The sequence below is a fragment of the Pan troglodytes genome, chromosome 18 (genome assembly GCF_028858775.2).
Source record: "Pan troglodytes isolate AG18354 chromosome 18, NHGRI_mPanTro3-v2.0_pri, whole genome shotgun sequence".
NCBI lineage: Eukaryota > Metazoa > Chordata > Mammalia > Primates > Hominidae > Pan > Pan troglodytes.
Window position 1 is genome coordinate 65,871,030 of NC_072416.2, and position 18,226 is coordinate 65,889,255.

At 52.5% G+C, this 18,226-nt stretch overlaps 2 protein-coding genes across 5 annotated transcripts; one reads left to right on the forward strand and one right to left on the reverse strand.

The window, feature by feature from the left end:
* Window positions 1-40: 40 nt before the first annotated feature.
* CENPT (centromere protein T) lies at window positions 41-14,075 on the reverse strand. 4 transcript variants are annotated; one of them, XM_009430970.3, is made up of 16 exons: window positions 13,394-14,075; window positions 7,354-7,474; window positions 6,988-7,116; window positions 5,568-5,918; window positions 4,338-4,428; window positions 4,111-4,198; window positions 3,895-3,991; window positions 3,637-3,773; window positions 3,459-3,495; window positions 3,099-3,241; window positions 2,273-2,431; window positions 1,648-1,971; window positions 1,306-1,399; window positions 551-727; window positions 358-462; window positions 41-274 (listed from the first exon to the last, which is right to left on the reverse strand). In XM_009430970.3, exons 4-16 carry the CDS (start codon window positions 5,675-5,677, stop codon window positions 151-153), a joined length of 1,686 nt encoding a protein of 561 aa, XP_009429245.1. In that variant the 5' UTR covers window positions 5,678-5,918; window positions 6,988-7,116; window positions 7,354-7,474; window positions 13,394-14,075; the 3' UTR covers window positions 41-150.
* Window positions 14,076-14,102: 27 nt separating this feature from the next.
* Window positions 14,103-16,001, forward strand: THAP11 (THAP domain containing 11). The gene has a single exon (XM_511041.8). It carries the CDS (start codon window positions 14,381-14,383, stop codon window positions 15,311-15,313), a length of 933 nt encoding a protein of 310 aa, XP_511041.3. The 5' UTR covers window positions 14,103-14,380; the 3' UTR covers window positions 15,314-16,001.
* The last annotated feature ends 2,225 nt before the right edge of the window (window positions 16,002-18,226 follow it).

The window sequence follows — 18,226 nt, forward strand, 5'->3', positions numbered from 1 at the left end:
TGCCTGGCTGGCCCCAGGACATGCACCAAAATGCAGAATATTCTGTTTATGACACTTTATTGATGCTGGGGGGGTGGGGAGGAGACCTGGAGAAATATGTGGGGGCAAGAGGCCCCAGGTGGGGACAGGGAAAGTGTTGAAGCCTGGCCACTACTGGGCAGGGAAGACAGAGTTGCCACTGTATGCGCAGGGGATGAGCAGCTGCCGGTACTCCAGGGGCAGGTGCCGCTCCACTAGCACGTGCAGTGAGACTTGGTCAGTGACCAGGCCCTGCCTGCAGTGGAGGAAGAGAAGGGACAGGCAGAATCAGCACCAGAACTCCCCCAGCCAGCACCCCTACACCTTCCGCCTTCTCACCGCCGCATCAGCAGCTCCAGGTCCTCTGGCTTCACAGTCTTGCGGCCAGCATGAGCAGCAAATACCTCCAGATCATCACAAAGATGCTGGAAATATTTATCTAGGCTGTCAAGAAGGTGGGGATAGAGCAGGCTGAACAGTCTGATCATGACCCGAGGGGTTCCTCTCCCTACCCCACGTGCCCAGGACTCACCACTTCTCCACCATCTCAAGAGCCTTCCTCTCCATGGGCATCTTGGCATAGAAGCTAAAGAGTTTCACATAGTGGCTCAGTCCAGCCTTGTGGGGATCTTGCCGGGGCCTGGGGCCGGTGGTCCGGGGCCTAGGGGGATGCCTGACCAACAGAGGCTCTGCAGGCTCTGAAGATAAGCTGAGGGCAACAGTGGACAGAGGGGGCTGAACTTGCCTCAAGGAGGCTCTTATTCAAGAGCAAGTCTTGCTGGCTTCTGCTGAGGCTGGGGACCACGTGGCCCTTGGCCAGCCAGGACCAGCAGCCCTGACCACCTGCTGAGGGGCAGTTGGATCAGGGGGCCACATAGAGGCCAGTCTTTCCCTGGGGCTGTGTCCCTCCACAGTCGACTCGACATCCTGGTTCAGGCTTATTATCTATATTGGTACCTGCTTGGGTCCATGACTCCAGGCCTTAGAATGGACAGTCTCTCTCCTTACTCTACTGCTGCCTTTCCCGATTCTGCTAATCGTCTTCCAGGAAGCCTTTTCTGACTACAAACCAACCACATACTTTCCCCTCACCCAGGCTCCTCTAAGCCGTGGAGGCAGGCACCAGGATGGCAGGGGTGCTCTTGGTGAGCTCTCCCCAGCCCAGCTGAAGCTGCCCTGCTGGGTAATCATCTGCATACCCGTAGGAAGGGGGAGGACCCTATGTACACAGCATACCCAATGCTCCCTTCCCAAGAGGCCCAGAGGAATGGGGTTGTGGGATCTTACACTGCAGCACCAGGCGCTGGGGCTGGCTCAATAAACTGATGATGTCGCCTGGCCTGGAGAGACTCAGGGGTGCTGGAGGCCGACTCTGGACTTGCTACAAAGAAGAAGGGTGGGGTCACAGGGATCCCAGGCCTGACCATCTCACCCAGGCCAGCACAGCCACAGTATTTCTGTCCTGTTTCTGGTGGGCCCCACCTAGCTCCAGCCAAGCAGGTGCCCCTCAGTGTCTCCCTGACCCCCTACCACCACCAGTGCCCGGAAACACAACCCAGGCAAGGCCTTTCTGTGTGCTAGGGCCTGAACACAGCTGTCACCAGTCACTCCCTGCACTGGGCCTCTTACCTGCCCTGCCAGAGGCATCCTCATCCCCTGAAGATGCTCCTGGCCCGTCAGCCTCAGCAGTCCCCTGGGATCCCTCTGCTTCTGTCACCTCTGTGTGTCCCTCGGCCTCTTCTACCCTGCTGGGTCCTTGTGCTCCTGTTGCCTCCATTTCACTCATACTCACACCTTCTTCTTCCATCTTTTTCTCTGCCTCTTCAACTCCACCGTGTAAGGGCTCTACTTCATCTTCTCCAGAGACACCACTGCTGGTGCTCAGGAAGCCCAGAGCAAAGGCATCGCCCTCCTCTGCCTCTCCTGCCAGAAACTGGGCTGGTTTCCCAGGGCCTGAGTGAAGGGGAGAGAATACAGGCTGGAGACGCAGCAGGCCAAGGCTGCGTAGCTCAGAGAAGGGTAAAGATGGACTAGCAGACCCAGTCCTGCCCACTGAGGAAAGACAAAGCCAGAGGCAGCACCAGGACATGGATCTGAAGTCTCCTGGCCCAACATGGACTCTGCTCTTGGATGAAGGAGGCAGCCACAGCCAGGGTGCTCTAGGGGCACAGAGGGGCTTGAGGAAGGAAAACTACCATTGTCAACTCTCACCCAAGCTAAATTTGGCTCCAGGCCACCAGTGCCACACACTCACTATTCTTCTGCAGCCCAGGCCCACTGCTCTGTGTCTTGCGACCGGCAGCCTGCTCAGCGTCTTCAGCCCCAGTGTGAGGCGTGCAGGGCAGGGAGTGATACACATGGGGGGAGCCAACCATGGGCTGAGAGAACGGCTGGGTGTCCTCCAACACAATGTCTGTGGGCAGAGTAGTAACAGGTTCTGAGGCTGTCATCTGGAGATCAGGGGCCAGCTGGCTCTCAGCGTATTCCAGGCCCACCGGCTGCTACTCAGCGTTGCCAGGGCCTGGACAGTGGGCTGCATGGGTCCGCCCTGAGTGGCCTTCAGAGAAAGAAGACGACCTAGCACGCGAGGCCTTATCGCCTACAGCCCTCCTTGCTTACCTTCCTGTTCCTCTGCCTGGCAGTCGCAGGCCCCTATAGCTGCCCGCCCACCAGCTGCCCACTTAAAATACCTCTTCGCTGCTTGTTCTGCTCCGTCTTCCCAAACCCTCTTCTTACTCTGGTGAACTTGTTTTCTGCAATCAGGCTCCCAGGTCAGTTTGAATTGGCCAGCTGATCCTGAAACCTGGCCCCTCTCAACAAGTTTTGGCCACCACACCACACCCCTTTACAACCTCCAGCCCTATAGTCTAAGGATATGGGGCCCTGGGAGACACCGAGGGACCAAGGAAAGAGGCCCCCTGTAGAAAGCAAGCAGAAATTCCTTGTAGACCCACTGACCAGAGTTGCTCGCTGTCCTTGACCCCACCGAGAGGGGTGCAACCCTGACTCAGCATCACCTCCTATCTGTCATAGCGGGGAGAGCTTTCCCCAAAGGCCAGCAGGGGAAAACCCAACCTTACTTGGAGGAGCCAGGGAAGTATCTCGCAGATCCCGCAAAAAGGCACCCACGTCTACAGCTCGGCGGGCTGGAGGTCTGCGGGCCAAGCCAGGCCTCTGCACTGACTGTGGCTGAAGAGGTGTGGCAAAGGTCAGGTTGAGGGATCTGGTGAGGTGGGGAGGCACAGAGGAAAGTCAGGTACCTGAGACCCAGTTTGCCCACAGATCCCTCCATCTGCCCTGGGGCTCTCATCTCTTAGAACAGATGCTGTGAGGCTAAAACTGGTAGGAAGTAGTATGGGCAGATTCCATCCCAGGCAGCACCTCCCTCCCCAAGTCTCTCCTCCACCCACTCCCAGAACAGGAAACACCCAGAACAGCACCTGGTGAGGGAAGAGGCATCAGCATTCCCTTGAGGCTCTGTCAGCAACCGGCAAGAGAATGTAAAAGAAGAAAACCATGGTAAGTGATCCAGGCCTGTGAGGGCCCTCTCTCAGGACTCCTCAGCCTCTCCAGAGGACAGGAGGGAGAGGGTAGCAAAAGTGTTGTCCAGGGCCTCACCTTGGGAGAGAGACAACCCCTGGTCCACTCCCTGCTGAAACATTGACAGTCTCAGCCTCTGTTTCCTCCTGCCAGGGGCCAGCAGACCTGGAGCCAGGGTTGTGGGGGGCTCGAGCTCAGGAAGTTGCAGCTCCAGGCTATAAGAATGGAGCTTATCTCAGACAGGCCAGGAAGTCCAATTCTGGCTTTTGCAACCCCCAAGAAACTCCCGGACTAAGCTGCCCATAGCACAATCCAAGGTGGGGGAGTTCTGTGTACCTGCCGCAACTGCTCTCTTGTCTGGAGGGTTGGACCACCTGCCGTGCTGGCACTGGCTTCACTACCGACTCAGGCATCAGGATGGAAGATTCTGGGGCTGCAGAAACACCAAGGAGAGGGTGGGGCTGACAGAATAGGCCACCCTGAATAAAAGATACCACAAGACTGGGGTTGGACTGGTACCTAACTCTGACCAGCAGGCCAGCGCTCACTTACCAGTTAGTAGGATGTTCTTCAGCAGCGTCCGAGGTGTCTGTTCCTCCAAGTGCCCACTGGCCTGAATATGGGCCGATCTGCCAATAGACTATCGGCAAAGCACCAAGCAACCAGTCTGTCCGTCTGCCTTGAGATTTCCTCAAGGTGGGCTCCAGAGCAGAGCTAGACCTCAACCCCCCTCCCCGAGGCAGCCAGGGCCCTTTGGGGTCAGTGGGCTGGGTACTTACCCTGGCTCCATGGGAACGCCCTCTGGCTATCGTCCTTGTTTGGCCACTCAACCTCCTGGAGGAAGCCGTTTCAAGCAGGGCTCTCCGGGCTCTGTGTAAAGACCAGCAATTATGCCGAGAATTACGGTGAGGAGGGATAGAGAATATAGAGACATGCCTTCATCAGGGGTCTTGGTCTGGAGCCTTTTTCCCTCAGGGCTAGGGACCCAGAAACCACTTGCCCCTACCATCGCCCCTGTTCCCAGCCCTATGTCACCAGCAGTGTGGACCGAAGAAGACCCCTGGGGTATGGGAATAGAGAGGGCATATGAGTGAACCAACCAGGAGGGGCTGGGAAAGGCTTCGCAGAGGTGACTTCAGCAGAATCACAAAGGATAAGTAGGGGTTAGCCACACAGACAAGAGGGGCAATTGGAAAAGCATCCACCCCAGACATGAAAGTAACAATCCATGATGGATATTAAAGTATTTTAAAATCTTTTAAGAACTTGGTACCCCAGACACCTTAGTCTCTCCAGTCCAGTCCCTCTCAGATTCCAGAGCCACATAAGTGTTCCCAGGGCGCAGCTCCTACCTCATGGGTGTAAAACCTATAATGAATGGCTTCTCATTCCCTATAAAGAAACTCCACTGTCCCAGTCTGGCAGATGTCAACGTATGCATCCTCTGCACCATGAGCTCACCACAGCCCTCACCCACTGCCACTCCCACTGACTCAGGCCAAATTCCCTGCTCCTTAGCAAAGCATCTTCCAGTTGCTGCCTCCCAACTTCTGCCCAGGCTGTCCTCTAGCTCCTTTCCCATTTCCCAGCTGGGAGCTACAAGGACAGTAAAACAATCAGCAGGAACAGTGGGAACCCTCGGGACGCAGAAGTTCAGGGCAAATGCCTAGGCACACCCTGGCTGGTCTGGGGAAAGCTGCCTAGAGAACAGAGCAGAAGGTGAGATTCTGAGCCCCTATCCTCCATCTCCAGTGGCCGAGCCCCCAGAGACTCGGGATCAGTCAGGCTCTGTGGTCCCGAGGGCTGGCTGCCTGGAGCCCTGGGGGCAGGGGCACAAACAGCTGGCCCGGGCCCGGCTAGAGCAAAGGAACCAGTTCTCAGAGTCCCAGGCCCTGCTCCTCTATGAGACTCAGTTTTCCTCTTCGAACAGAGTCGACGCTGGGTTCCACCCAGACCCCACTCCCCGGTCCCTCTAGTTGCTCAAGTACTCGGAGAGCCCCCTCACATACCCAGCCCGAGCACTCCGGGGTCGCCGCGGGGTGCGCGGGTCCGCTGTATCCAGCACGCGTCGCAGCAGCGTGCGCGGCGTGGAGTCGCTGTCAGGGTTGTCGTCAGCCATCGTCTCGGCCCCGGACCCTCCTAACCGCCCAGCCAGCTGCAGGGTCCGCCTTCCCGCCGCCACAGTTAAGGTAACTCTCGCGATGCTCCCGCACAGCCCCACGGGAATTGTAGTTCTCGCACTATTGCAGCTCGCGGGGTGGACAGTGATGGTTGCAAACTCCGGATGCTTTGGAGGCAGCCTCGCTGCGGGTAAACCTCGGTTAATGTAATGCAAGCAGCCCAAGTCTTGGCTTCTTCATCTGTAAATTGAGGTTGATACCCACCTGATAAGGAGCTTGTAATGATTCAAGGAGTTGATGTTTAACTCAGAGTCTAACACACGATAAGCCAGGGCACTGTAACTAGCAACTGCTATTATTAGAAGGCTCTCTCATTCCCATCTCTCTCTCCGAAGATGAGGAGAGACACTTGGGCCAGGAAAAAGATTTTTATCCTACATATGACCTGGTTAGATTTGCATTTGCAGGCTAGGCGGTGGTTCACGCCTGTAATTCCATACTTTAGGACACCGAGGCGGGAGGATAGCTTGAGCTCAGGAGTTCGAGAGCAGCCTGGGCAACACAGTGAGACCCCCGCCCCCTGGTCTCTACAAAAAATAAAAATAAATTATTCAGGCATGGTGGTGCGTGCCTGTAGTCCCAGATAATGGGGAGGCTGAGGCAGGAGCATTGCTTGAGCCCAGGAGTTCAAGACTTAAGTGAGTCGTGATCGCACTCCAGCCTGGGCAACAGAGAGAGACCTTGTCTCAAAAAATAATAAAAGCATTTTTAAAAGATCTGCTTTGCAAATCTGTCTATAGGGCCTATCTCTATCAGAAGAGACCAGGAAGCAGGCTCCAAGGCTAATAGGCTGTTTGTGATCCAGCACTGATGTTATTATGATCTCCAAACATGAGCAATTTTGAGATGAATTCCGGCTCTCAAAAGTTCTATTAATGTTTTCCCCATTACCACCACATCTAGCAAAATAAATAAATAAAAATTGGGGTTTTTTTGGAGACAGAGTTTTGCTCTTGTTGCCCAGGCTGGAGTGCAATGGCACAATCTCGGCTCACCGCAACCTCCACCTCCTAGGTTCAAGCGATTCTCCTGCCTCAGCCTCCCAAGTAGCTGGGATTACAGGCATGCACCACGACACCCAGCTAATTTTGTATTTTAAGTAGAGACAGGGTTTCTCCATGTTGGTCAGGCTGGTGTCAAACTCCTGACCTCAAGTGATCCGCCTGCCTCGGCCTCCCAAAGTGCTGGGATTACAGGTGTGAGCCACTGCGCCCGGCCAATAAAAATTTTTAATGCTAGAGATGCTTACCATATTCTGTTAGTGTTTTCCTCCGTATTTTTCACTGGTTGACAATCCTCTCACCTTAAGTTTTCATGGCAACTGAATTAGAACTTGGTTTCTGAGTCTTCCGTGGAGTTCACTATCCCAGAATCTGCACTGAGATCAAGTGTAAATTATCAGATACCTGAGACAGGCATGGGCATATTTGTGCTTGTGTTAAAAAAGCTGAGCCAAGAAGTCCAGGCATGGTGGCTCATGCCTGTAATCCCAGCACTTTGGGAGGCTGAGGCGGGCGGATCACTTGAGGTCAGGAGTTCAAGACCAGTCTGGCCAACATGGTTAAACCTGTCTCTACTAAAAACACAAAAATTAGCCGGGTGTAGTGGCACTCACCTATAATTCCAGCTACTCTGGAAACTGAGGCAGGAGAATTGCTTGAACCCTGGGAGGCAGAGGTTGCAGAGCTGAGATCGAGCCACACTACTCCAGCTTGGGCGACTAAGCAAGACTCCATCTCGGAAAAAAAAAAAAATTAAGCAAAAATTAGATTCTTGCTTCTCAAAATAAGAGAACCGTAGAGAAAAAGCTATCAATATTCCTTGTCATTTAGATCTGATATCTGTGTTATCTGACTCAATTTGCTATCCTTTTGCAGACATATTTCCATGGTTACTACCTAAATGCAGTTTTGTTTTTGTTTTTGTTTTTGTTTTTTTGAGATGTTCTCCTGCCTCAGCCTCCTGAGCAGCTGGGATTACAGGCTGGCACCACCACGCCCAGCTAATTTTTGTATAGAGACGGGGTTTCACCATTTGGGTCATGCTGGTCTCGAACTCCTCATGATCCGCCTGCCTCAGCCTCCCAAAGTGCTGGGATTACAGGCGTGAGCCATGGCGCCTGGTCTGCAGTTTTGTTTTTGTTTTTGTTTTTTGTTTTTTGAGATGGAGTCTCACTTTGTTGCCCGGGATGGAGTGCAGTGGCACAATCTCAGCTCACTGCAACCTCTGCCTCCCGGTTTCAAGCAATTCTCCCTGCCTCAGCCTCCCAAGTAGCTGGGATTACAGGTGCCCACCACCACACCTGGCTAATTTTTTGTATTTTTAGTAGAGACGGGGTTTCACCATGTTGGCCAAGATGGTCTTGACCTCCTGACCTCATGATCCGCCCACCTCAGCCTCCCAAAGTGCTGGGATTACAGGCGTGAGCCACTACACCCGGCCCCAGCCTGCAGTTTTAAATTATTTATTCATTTACTAGTAAAACCTTGAACTATTGAATAATATGGAAAAAAACAAACATCTTTTTTTTTTTTTGAGATGGAGTCTCGCTTTGTTGCCCAGGCTGGAGTGTAGTGGTGCGATCTCAGCTCACTGCAACCTCTGCCTCCTGGGTTCAAGCAATTCTCCCTGCCTCAGCCTCCCAAGTAGCTAGGATTACAGGTGCCCACCGCCAAGTCCGGCTAATTTTTTGTATTTTTTTTTTCTTTTTTTGAGACAGAGTTTTGCTCTTGTTGCCCAGGCTGGAGTGCAATGGCGTGATCTCAGCTCACCGCAACCTCCGCCTTCTGAGCCTCTCGAGTAGCTGGGATTACAGGCATGTGCCACCACGCATGGCTGATTTTGTATTTTTAGTAAAGATGGGGTTTCTCCATGTTGGTCAGGCTGGTCTTGAACTCCCGACCTCAGGTGATCCGCCTGCCTCAGCCTCCCAAAGGTTCACGCCATTCTCCTGCCTCAGCCTCCCAAGTAGCTGGGAGTACAGGCGCCCACTACCACGCCCGGCTAATTTTTTGTATTTTTAGTAGAGACGGGGTTTCACCGTGTTAGCCAGGATGGTCTCGATCTCCTGACCTTGTGATCTGCCCGCCTCGGCCTCCCAAAGTGCTGGGATTACAGGCGTGAGCCACTACGAAATTTTTTGTATTTTTAGTAGAGACGAGGTTTCGCTATGTTGGCCAGGCTGGTCTCCAACTCCTAACCTCAGGTGATCCTCCGCCTCAGCCTCCCAAAGTGCTGGGATTACAGGCGTGAGCCACCGTGCCTGGCCTTTTTTTTTTCTTTTTTTTTTGAGACAGGGTCTCGCTCTGTCACCCGCGCTGGAGTGCAATGGTGGGATCACAGGTCACTGAAGATCTCAACCTTCTGGACTCAAGCCATCCTCCCACCTCAGCCTTCTGAGTAGTTGGGATTACCGGAGTGAGTCACCATGCCCAGCTAATTATTGTATTTTACGTACAGGCGGGGTTTCACCATGTTGCCCAGGCTGGTCAAACATGTTTCAAAAAAGATTAAAACATGAACTTTGGCTGGGCGCAGTGGCTCACACCTGTAATCCCAGCACTTGGGAGGCCGAGGCAGGTGGATCACAAGGTCAGGAGTTCAAGACCAGCCTGGCCAAGATGGTGAAACCCTGTCTCTACTAAAAATACAAAAAATTAGCCGGGCACGATGGCAGGTGCCTGTAATCCCAGCTACTCGGGAGGCTGAGGCAGGAGAATCGCTTGAACTTGGAGGGTGAAGGTTGCAGTCAGCCAAGATTGCACTCCAGCCTGGGTGACAGAGTGAGACTCTGTCTCAAAAACAAACAAACAAACAAACCATGAGCTTCATTCTTCGTACAGTAGTATTCTGTTTGTTCACATAATTAAACGTTATAATTACTTGTTTAAAAAAAATACTGGGATGAAGTGAGGCAGGGAGGAGCGAAAGAGAATGACAGGGCTAGACTAATACGGGGTCTTGCAGGCTCTGGGAAAGAATCTGGACATTATTCTAAATGGAATAGGAAGCCAGTGGAGGAATTTAAGCAGAGGTATGACATATCAGATTTTCTTTGGCAGTCATGTGAAGAACAGATTGCAGGAGAGGCAAGATTGAAGGCAGGGAGACATGTGATGAGGTTCTTGCCTTTCTCCAGGGGTGATTAAGACAGAGAGTGAGCTGGATCGTGGAGGTGGGGAGAAAGCCATGTATTCCAGATATGCTTTGAGGTAGAAGATTAAGTGTAGATGACAGGTGATTTTATGTACTGGAAATTAGAGTTTCATTGGGCATAATTTTCAATATTCTGTGCATAAAGAAATTACATCAATTTGGCCTCTCGACATTTTTTTAGCAAGGTGAGTCCTGAGACAGGTAGAGTTTGAACCATAACAGTTACAATGATCTTTTGCTGAATTTTATCTCTATTGCACACGTATTTAAACATGGCCAGGCACGGTGGTTCATGCCTGTAATCCCAGCACTTTGGGAGGCCGAGGCAGGCTGATCACCTGAGGTCAGGAGTTCGAGACCAGCCTGGACAACGTGGTGAAACCCCATCTTTACTAAAAACACAAAAATTAGCCAGGCATGGTGGTTCATGCCTGTAGTCCCAGCTACTCGGGAGGCTGAGGCAGGAGAATGGCTTGAACCCGGGAGATGGAGATTGCTGTGAGCCGAGATCATCGTGCCATTGCATTCCAGCCTGGGTGACAGAGCGAGACTCCGTCTCAAAAAAAAAAAGAAGAAAAAAAAATGGCCAGGCGCGGTGGCTCACACCTGTAATTCCAGCACTTTGGGAGGCTGAGGTGGGTGGATCATGAGGTCAGGAGGTCAAGGCCAGTCTGGCCAACATAGTGAAACCCTGTCTCTATGAAAAATACAAAAAATTAGTCGGGTGTAGTGGTGTGGGCCTGTAATTCCACCTACTCAGGAGGCTGAGGCAGGAAAATTGTGTGAACTCGGGAGGCAGAGATTACAGTGAACCGAGATTGTGCCACTGCACTCCAGCCCTGGCCACAGTGTGAGTGCAAGACTCTGTCTCAAAAAAAAAAAAAAAAAAAAAATTTAAGCATGTAATATTGGCCGGGTGCAGTGGCTCACACTTGTAATCCCAGCACTTTAGGAGGCCAAGGTGGCCGGATCACCTGAGGTCAGAAGTTCCAGACTAGCCTGCCCAACATGTTGAAACTCCATCTCTTCTAAAAATACAAAAATTAGGTCGGGTGCGGTGGCTCACGCCTGTAATCCCAGCACTTTGGGAGGCTGAGATGGGTGGATTGCATGAGGTCAGGAGTTTGCGACCAACCTGGCCAACATGAGGAAAACCCCGCTCTACAAAAATACAAAAATTAGCCGGGTATGGTGGTGGGCACCTATAATACCAGCTCTTGGGAGGCTGAGGCAGGAGAATTGCTTGAACCCTGAAGTGGAGGTTGCAGTGAGCCTAGATCGTGCCACTTCACTCCAGCCTGACCAAGAACAAAACTCCACCTCAAAAAAAAAAAAAAAAAAAAAAAAAAATTAGCTGGGTGTGGTCATGCACACCTGTAATCCCAGTTACCTGGGAGGCTAAGGCAGAAGAATTGCTTGAACCCAAGAGGCGGATGTTGCAGTGAGCCAAGATTGCACCACTACACGCCAGCCTGGGCAACAGAGTGAGACATCGTCTAAGAAAAATAAAAATAAATAAATAAATAAATAGGCTGGGCACGGTAGCTCACACCTATAATCCCAGCACTTTGGGAGGCCGAGGTGGGTGGATCACCTGAGGTCAGGAGTGGGAGACCAGCCAGCCCAACATGGCGAAACCCTGTCTCTACTAAAAGTACACAAAATTAGCTGGGTGTGGTGCCCGGCGCCTGTAATCCCAGCTACTTGGGAGGCTGAGGCAGGAGAATCTCTTGAACCTGGGAGGTGGAGGTTGCAGTAAGCCGAGATCGCACCACTGCACTGCAGCCTCAACAATGAGAACGAAACTCCATCTCAAATAAATAAATACATAAGTAAAAATGTAATATGTGTGTTCATGTTTATACCGTTGTATAAATGATTCACCCAAATGAATGCATATCTTTTACCAGGGGCTACACCGGCCCCATTTTGTTTTTATGTCAAATACTATAATTAGAAATAATGTACATTAGAGGCCGGGCGCGGTGGCTCACGCCTTTAATCCCAGCACTTTGGGAGGCCGAGGCGGGCGGATCACGAAGTCAGGAGATCGAGACCATCCTGGCTAACACGGTGAAACCCCGTCTTTACTAAAAATACAAAAAAAAATTAGCCGGGCGCGGTGGCGGGCGCTTGTAGTCCCAGCTACTTGGGAGGCTGAGGCAGGAGAATGGCGTAAACCCGGGAGGCAGAGCTTGCAGTGAGCCGAGATCGCGCCACTGCCCTCCAGCCTGGGCAACAGAGTGAGACTCCATCTCAAAAGAAAAAAAGAAAAAAAAGAAATAATGTATATTAGGTTTCCATTTCATGCCTGTGATCTGCTATCAGGAGAGAAAAAAGGACAAGAAAAATTGGGAGGTGACCATGATCATGTCTTTTGTGGGAAAAGGCATGGAGCTGGGGGCCATTATCCTTAGCAAACTAATGCAGGAACAGAAAACCAAATACCACATATTCTCACAAGTGTGAGTTAAATGATGAGAACTCATGAACACAAAGAAGGCAACAACAGACACTGGGGTCTAATTGCGGGGGGTGGGAGGAGGGAGAGGAACAGAAAAGATAACTATTGGGTACTGGGCTTAATACCTGGGTGATGAAATAATCTGTACAACAAATCGCGGTGACACGAGTTCACCTATGTAGTAAACCTTCACACGTACCCCCGAACCTAAAGTAAAAGTTTAAAAAAAATTGGGAGAAGGAAGAACTCGGCAAAGGAGGGCTAGTTTGCAGGTAATTCACCTGGAGAACTGCCTGGCCCCTCCCTGGCTTTCCACAACATTTTGTGTTCTTTAAAACATTTTCCCCCAGCCAGGCGCCGTGATCCTAGCTCACGCCTGTAATCCTAGCACTTTGGGAGGCCGAGGCGAGCAGATTGCCTGAGCTCACGAGTTCGAGACCAGCCTGAGAAACATGGCGAAACCCCGTCTCTACTAAATACAAAATACATACATATATATATATATATATATTAGCCGGGCATGGTGGCATGCGCCTGTAGTCCCAGCTACTCCGGAGGCTGAGGCAGGAGAATTGCTTGAACCCAGGAGGCGGAGGTTGCAGTGAGCCGAGATCTCACCATTGCACTCCAGTCTGGCGAGAGTGAGACTCCTTTACAAAAAAAAAAAAAAAAAAAAAAAAAAAAAAAAAAGATTCCCTCAAATAAGTTGAGGTGGGGGGAGGCGTATTGTTACAATGCAAACCCTTTCCCATAAAATCCTTTAATAGCTCTCAGTGGCCTGCAGAACAAAACCCCAAATCCTTAACATGTCCCAGTTTGGTATTTTCTTATGCTTGGCCCTACCCGGGCCACCCCCTTCCAGGCTCTTTAATGGCGGAGCCTAGCTGTTTTCTGCCATGTGGCCTTACAGACTGGTTCCCGGGACAAGAATTGGCTACTTCTCCCTACCCAAGCTTTCGTTCGTTTTTTTATTCCTGGCCCCCACCACCTCCCCCCCATTTCTCTGCTCTCCTGTTAATTCCTTTGGAGCGATTACTATTTGTGAGTAGACATCCATTCGCGTGCATTCAGATCTATTATCCAAAAGACAGACGCTTATCCGTCTAGGTAGTCAGGCTCCAAGAGAGGAGCCCAGTCGGTCTGACTCCCGCAAACTCCCGGCACTGTGTCAGCCACATAGTAGGCGTCTACTGGAGACTTTGTTTAGATCAGTTGGTCAACGCAGGCAGCAGCTGAATCAGGAGAGAGTCCCCAACGCAAAGAAAGGGGCTCCTGAGACCCTTCGGGGCGCCAAGGCCCAGGTTTCGTCTCCCTCTGCTGCAGCAATGCCGTCGACTCAAAGGGGCTCGGGGCTGGGGGACTGGTTCTGGCAAACAGCACAACCTCGCCCGAATCCTGGTCCGCAGTAACTCGATCTTTCCCTTAGGCGGCGCTTCGGAGGGAAGGCGCCTAGTTCAGCGCGAGGCATCACGGGATTTGTAGTCTCCGTGGGCATATACCCACCGCGCTTGCGTACCGGTGAGGCGCGCACCGCCCCGCTCCACGCCCCTATCAGGATTCGGGTCCTCGTGAGGAGCAGTCCAGGCGACAGCGTTCCAACCTAATACGCTTCTCTTGCCCGCCGGGGACAAGACGGGCTGGGGAAAGAATCTGCTCTTCGGAGGCTATCGCAGTGCCTTGGAAGGCGGCAGGAATCCGCACACACCCGCCCCGGAAGTGAGCCGCTCCTGGCGCGGGGCATTGTGGGGGGCGTAGTCTCTTTCTCAGGCGGTCCTTCGCGGCGTCCCCGGGGCCCACTCCCGAGCGCAGGCGGGCAGCCAGGCGGGCGGCGCGGCGCGGGCCGGCAGGAAGCGTATTCTGGGCACGGGGCGCCGGGCCGGCCGGCTGCGCCGAGCGGCAGTGGTGGGATACCACCCAAGGCCTCGCGCGGCGCCGCCCGTCGAGGGGCGGGCGGCGGCGTAGCCACTGGGCCGTCGAAGAGCGCAGGAGGCCGGTGGGCCGGGCCGGGCCGCGCGGCGCAGCCATGCCTGGCTTTACGTGCTGCGTGCCAGGCTGCTACAACAACTCGCACCGGGACAAGGCGCTGCACTTCTACACGTTTCCAAAGGACGCTGAGTTGCGGCGCCTCTGGCTCAAGAACGTGTCGCGTGCCGGCGTCAGTGGGTGCTTCTCCACCTTCCAGCCCACCACAGGCCACCGTCTCTGCAGCGTTCACTTCCAGGGCGGCCGCAAGACCTACACGGTACGCGTCCCCACCATCTTCCCGCTGCGCGGCGTCAATGAGCGCAAAGTAGCGCGCAGACCCGCTGGGGCCGCGGCCGCCCGCCGCAGGCAGCAGCAGCAGCAGCAACAACAGCAACAGCAGCAGCAGCAGCAGCAGCAGCAGCAGCAGCAGCAGCAGCAGCAGTCCTCACCCTCTGCCTCCACTGCCCAGACTGCCCAGCTGCAGCCGAACCTGGTATCTGCTTCCGCGGCCGTGCTTCTCACCCTTCAGGCCGCTGTAGACAGCAGTCAGGCTCCGGGATCCGTGCAGCCGGCGCCCATCACTCCCACTGGAGAAGACGTGAAGCCCATCGATCTTACAGTGCAAGTGGAGTTTGCAGCCGCAGAGGGCGCAGCCGCTGCGGCCGCCGCGTCGGAGTTACAGGCTGCTACCGCAGGGCTGGAGGCTGCCGAGTGCCCTATGGGCCCCCAGTTGGTGGTGGTAGGGGAAGAGGGCTTCCCTGATACTGGCTCCGACCATTCGTACTCCTTGTCGTCAGGCACCACGGAGGAGGAGCTCCTGCGCAAGCTGAATGAGCAGCGGGACATCCTGGCTCTGATGGAAGTGAAGATGAAAGAGATGAAAGGCAGCATTCGCCACCTGCGTCTCACCGAGGCCAAGCTGCGCGAAGAACTGCGTGAGAAGGATCGGCTGCTTGCCATGGCTGTCATCCGCAAGAAGCACGGAATGTGAACTGGTGCCCCGGCAGCCTGCTGGACTCCCAGACCCCATCCAGCCAGGGGACCGCAGGCCATTGTTGAACTCCTCTATACTCCTGGGCACTGGTTGACAGTACTGAGGCTTAAGGCAGCTGGACTCTCTTGCTGGTGACCTGGCATCCTCAATTGTTTCCTCCTGAAGTGGAAGCTGGGGCCTTAGACTCTGCCCTGGTGACACCAGCAATTATGACTTTGTCTACCCTTCCTCCCCAGTTATTGTTGCAGATTCTGGTTAAGCAGAGGCTTCAGAACCACTGAACTTGAAACTTACCCTCTAGGGATGCAGGTGGGATGTCCAGGGACTATAGGTTTGGGAAAACCATACCTTAAGGTTGGTCAGCAGTCAGACAACTCTAATGTGTGTAGTGATAAGAGATTCAAGTAACATCAGTTCTCCTCCTTTTCATGCTTTTCCTTCCCAGGTGCAACCTGTGATTCTGATGGGGACTGGTAAATCTGTGCCTCTGCCTCCTAGGACTTATTTTCCCAGGAGACCATTTACAAGGGGAACTGGATGACCTGCTGATGGAGATCCAGCTTGCCAGGGACTTAGGTTTATCCTGTTTTGTTTGCTACTGGTTACAAATTCTATTTTCTGTACAATTAGACTAAAGTTTTCACTGTGTTTGTTTGGCAAAACAAATTAAAAAGTAAGGTTTTTATTTGGGTCTCGCCATTTTATTTTTACAAAAACATAGTTAAATGTCCTTGAAACATGGGGAAATAGGCCTCAGCCTATCTGAAAGACCAGGCTGACCCTGAAAGTAGAGATGCTTCAATGACCAGTTTTTCCAAAAATGGGCCCTAAGCACATGGATCCTGGCCTTATAAGGTCCTCACAGAGTTCCTGGCCCAGCTCACCCTAAAGAGTTTGGAAACTGCACCAAATGGGCCCAGTTTGTCCATGGATTATCTCCCTGTATCCTTTCAACAAGAAGGACCAACTGGTAACTAAGCTATATTGTGATAGTTCGCCTCTGAGGGTTTTGAATTCTCAGCTGGGATTGAATTTTGCTCACCATGACATCCCTTAGGCTTAGCACAGCCTCTGGTATGCATGTGCATGTAGTTACTCTGTGAACCGGTAAGACTGCAGCTGGAGCTAGCCAGGGCTGCTTCAGGCACAAGGACTGTTGTATAGATACCTTGGCCTTGGTACACCTTCGGTGTGACAGAGCTGTATCCACAGAGAGCATTAAGAAGTTGGGAGGTGTGATTCCTTGACTCATTTTCTTGGCTGCCTGCCTCTATTTTTTTTTTTTTTATTTTTTTTTTAAGATGGAGCTTTGCTCTTGTCACCCAGGCTGGAGTGCAATGGTGTGATCTCAGCTCACTGCAACCTCTGCCTCCCAGGTTCAAGCAATTCTTCTGCCTCACCCTCCTGAGTAGCTGGGATTATAGGCGCCCACCACCACGTCTGGCTGATTTTTGTATTTTCAGTAGAGACAGGATTTCACCATGTTGGCCAGGCTGGTCTCGAGCTCCTGATCTCAGGTGATCCGCCTGCTCTGCCTCCCAAAGTACTGAGATTACAGGTGTGAGCTACCCCGCCCAGCCTCTATTTTTTCTTAGATTGAATATTGAAGGGGCAAGGATTACATTGTTTTTGTCTATAGCTCCAAGTAATTTAGCTCAAAGCCAATGTCTAAAAGTAAATGCCTTTAAAGCTCTGGGTTTACTGTGGGTGGTGGGGCACAAACGGAGACTTTCAGACCCCATAAAATATGACTCCCTTCTCTTTCTTACTTACGGACAAAGCCATCTGCCTGGGGACTTGTCTGTGGCAACATGCTGGGATGGTCCTAAAACTCAAGTCTCTGTTTCCCTTCTAGTCCCTTAGCACTGAGTTGGGAAAGTGGTGGGGAAGGAGTGAGACATAGGTTGTGTAGGTGGCTGGTTGGGGGGTGGACTGGATCTATGTCTTCCTAGGGTTAGATCTGGCTGGTAATCAGGTGGTGGAAGCACTGCAGTGCCCTTTGTTGCTCCTATTGGGCCAGTCTCACATCTTCCCGGTCGGAGCAAGGCCTTTTCCAGGATCCAGCCATGCTCTTCAGTGTATCCTTGAGCTCCTGTTTATTGAAGGGACTTCTGCTGTTTCTGCATTGGCTCCCTTGAGGCTCTCAGCAGTACTCCCTGGACCCTCCCTGGTGTCTGGAGGTTATGGGCAGTGTTTTGGCTTCTTAGGGAGAAGAAGACAGTTCACAGAGCAAGGGAGATCCCAGATGCAGATGTATAAGCGGGGCAATGCAGAGTTCTCACTAGCTGAGTAATAAGCATCTAGTCAGGCAAAGTGTAGTGTTGACAGACCTGAGATTTAAAAAACAGAAGTGTGGTCCGGTCTTACCAGCCATCTCTTGGAGGGGTAACCTGTGGGTGGGTGAAGGTGCAAAACTCTTGTGGAAGAACAGGAGTACTGAGAGACCTCCGGCCAGGAAGGTAGGCTAGGAGTTGCCTGGAGAGGCCTTGTAGCCATTTCCCTTACCTGTGGTACCCCAAGTTGGCTGCAGATCTCTTTGCCAAGCACAGGTCTGACCTAGAGACTGGCCTTACCACAAATGTTTGTGTTACCAAGAAAACAAATGGGCGTTGAAAGGAAAGGGCAATGGGTAGGAAGAGAACTATTTACAATCTGGTCACTTAAATCACAGCGAAATTTTGGGTCAGTCAGTCATTTCTCTTTCCTCATTAATAAAAATGAAACACTTAGCTGCTCTATCTGCTGCAAAAAAAAACCTTACAGAATGTTTTGGGGACCCCTGACTGTAGAAGTTTGAGGGTAACCTCTCCAACCAAGCCCCACCTGAGGGACATTTGAGTCTCCGGCCCAAGAATAGCCTAGCCTGCTCGAAACCAGTTTTGGGCCCGACTCGCCGAGGTGCAGGCGCAC

Coding starts and splice junctions, on each gene's coding strand:
- CENPT (XM_009430970.3), bottom strand. CDS start 5,677: ATGGCTGACGACAACCCTGACAGCGACTCCACGCCGCGCACGCTGCTG. Junction 4,199..4,337: donor GGCGTTCCCATGGAGCCAGG/GTAAGTACCCAG, acceptor CTTTGCCGATAG/TCTATTGGCAGATCGGCCCA. Junction 275..357: donor CTGGAGCTGCTGATGCGGCG/GTGAGAAGGCGG, acceptor CCTCCACTGCAG/GCAGGGCCTGGTCACTGACC.
- THAP11 (XM_511041.8), top strand. CDS start 14,381: ATGCCTGGCTTTACGTGCTGCGTGCCAGGCTGCTACAACAACTCGCAC.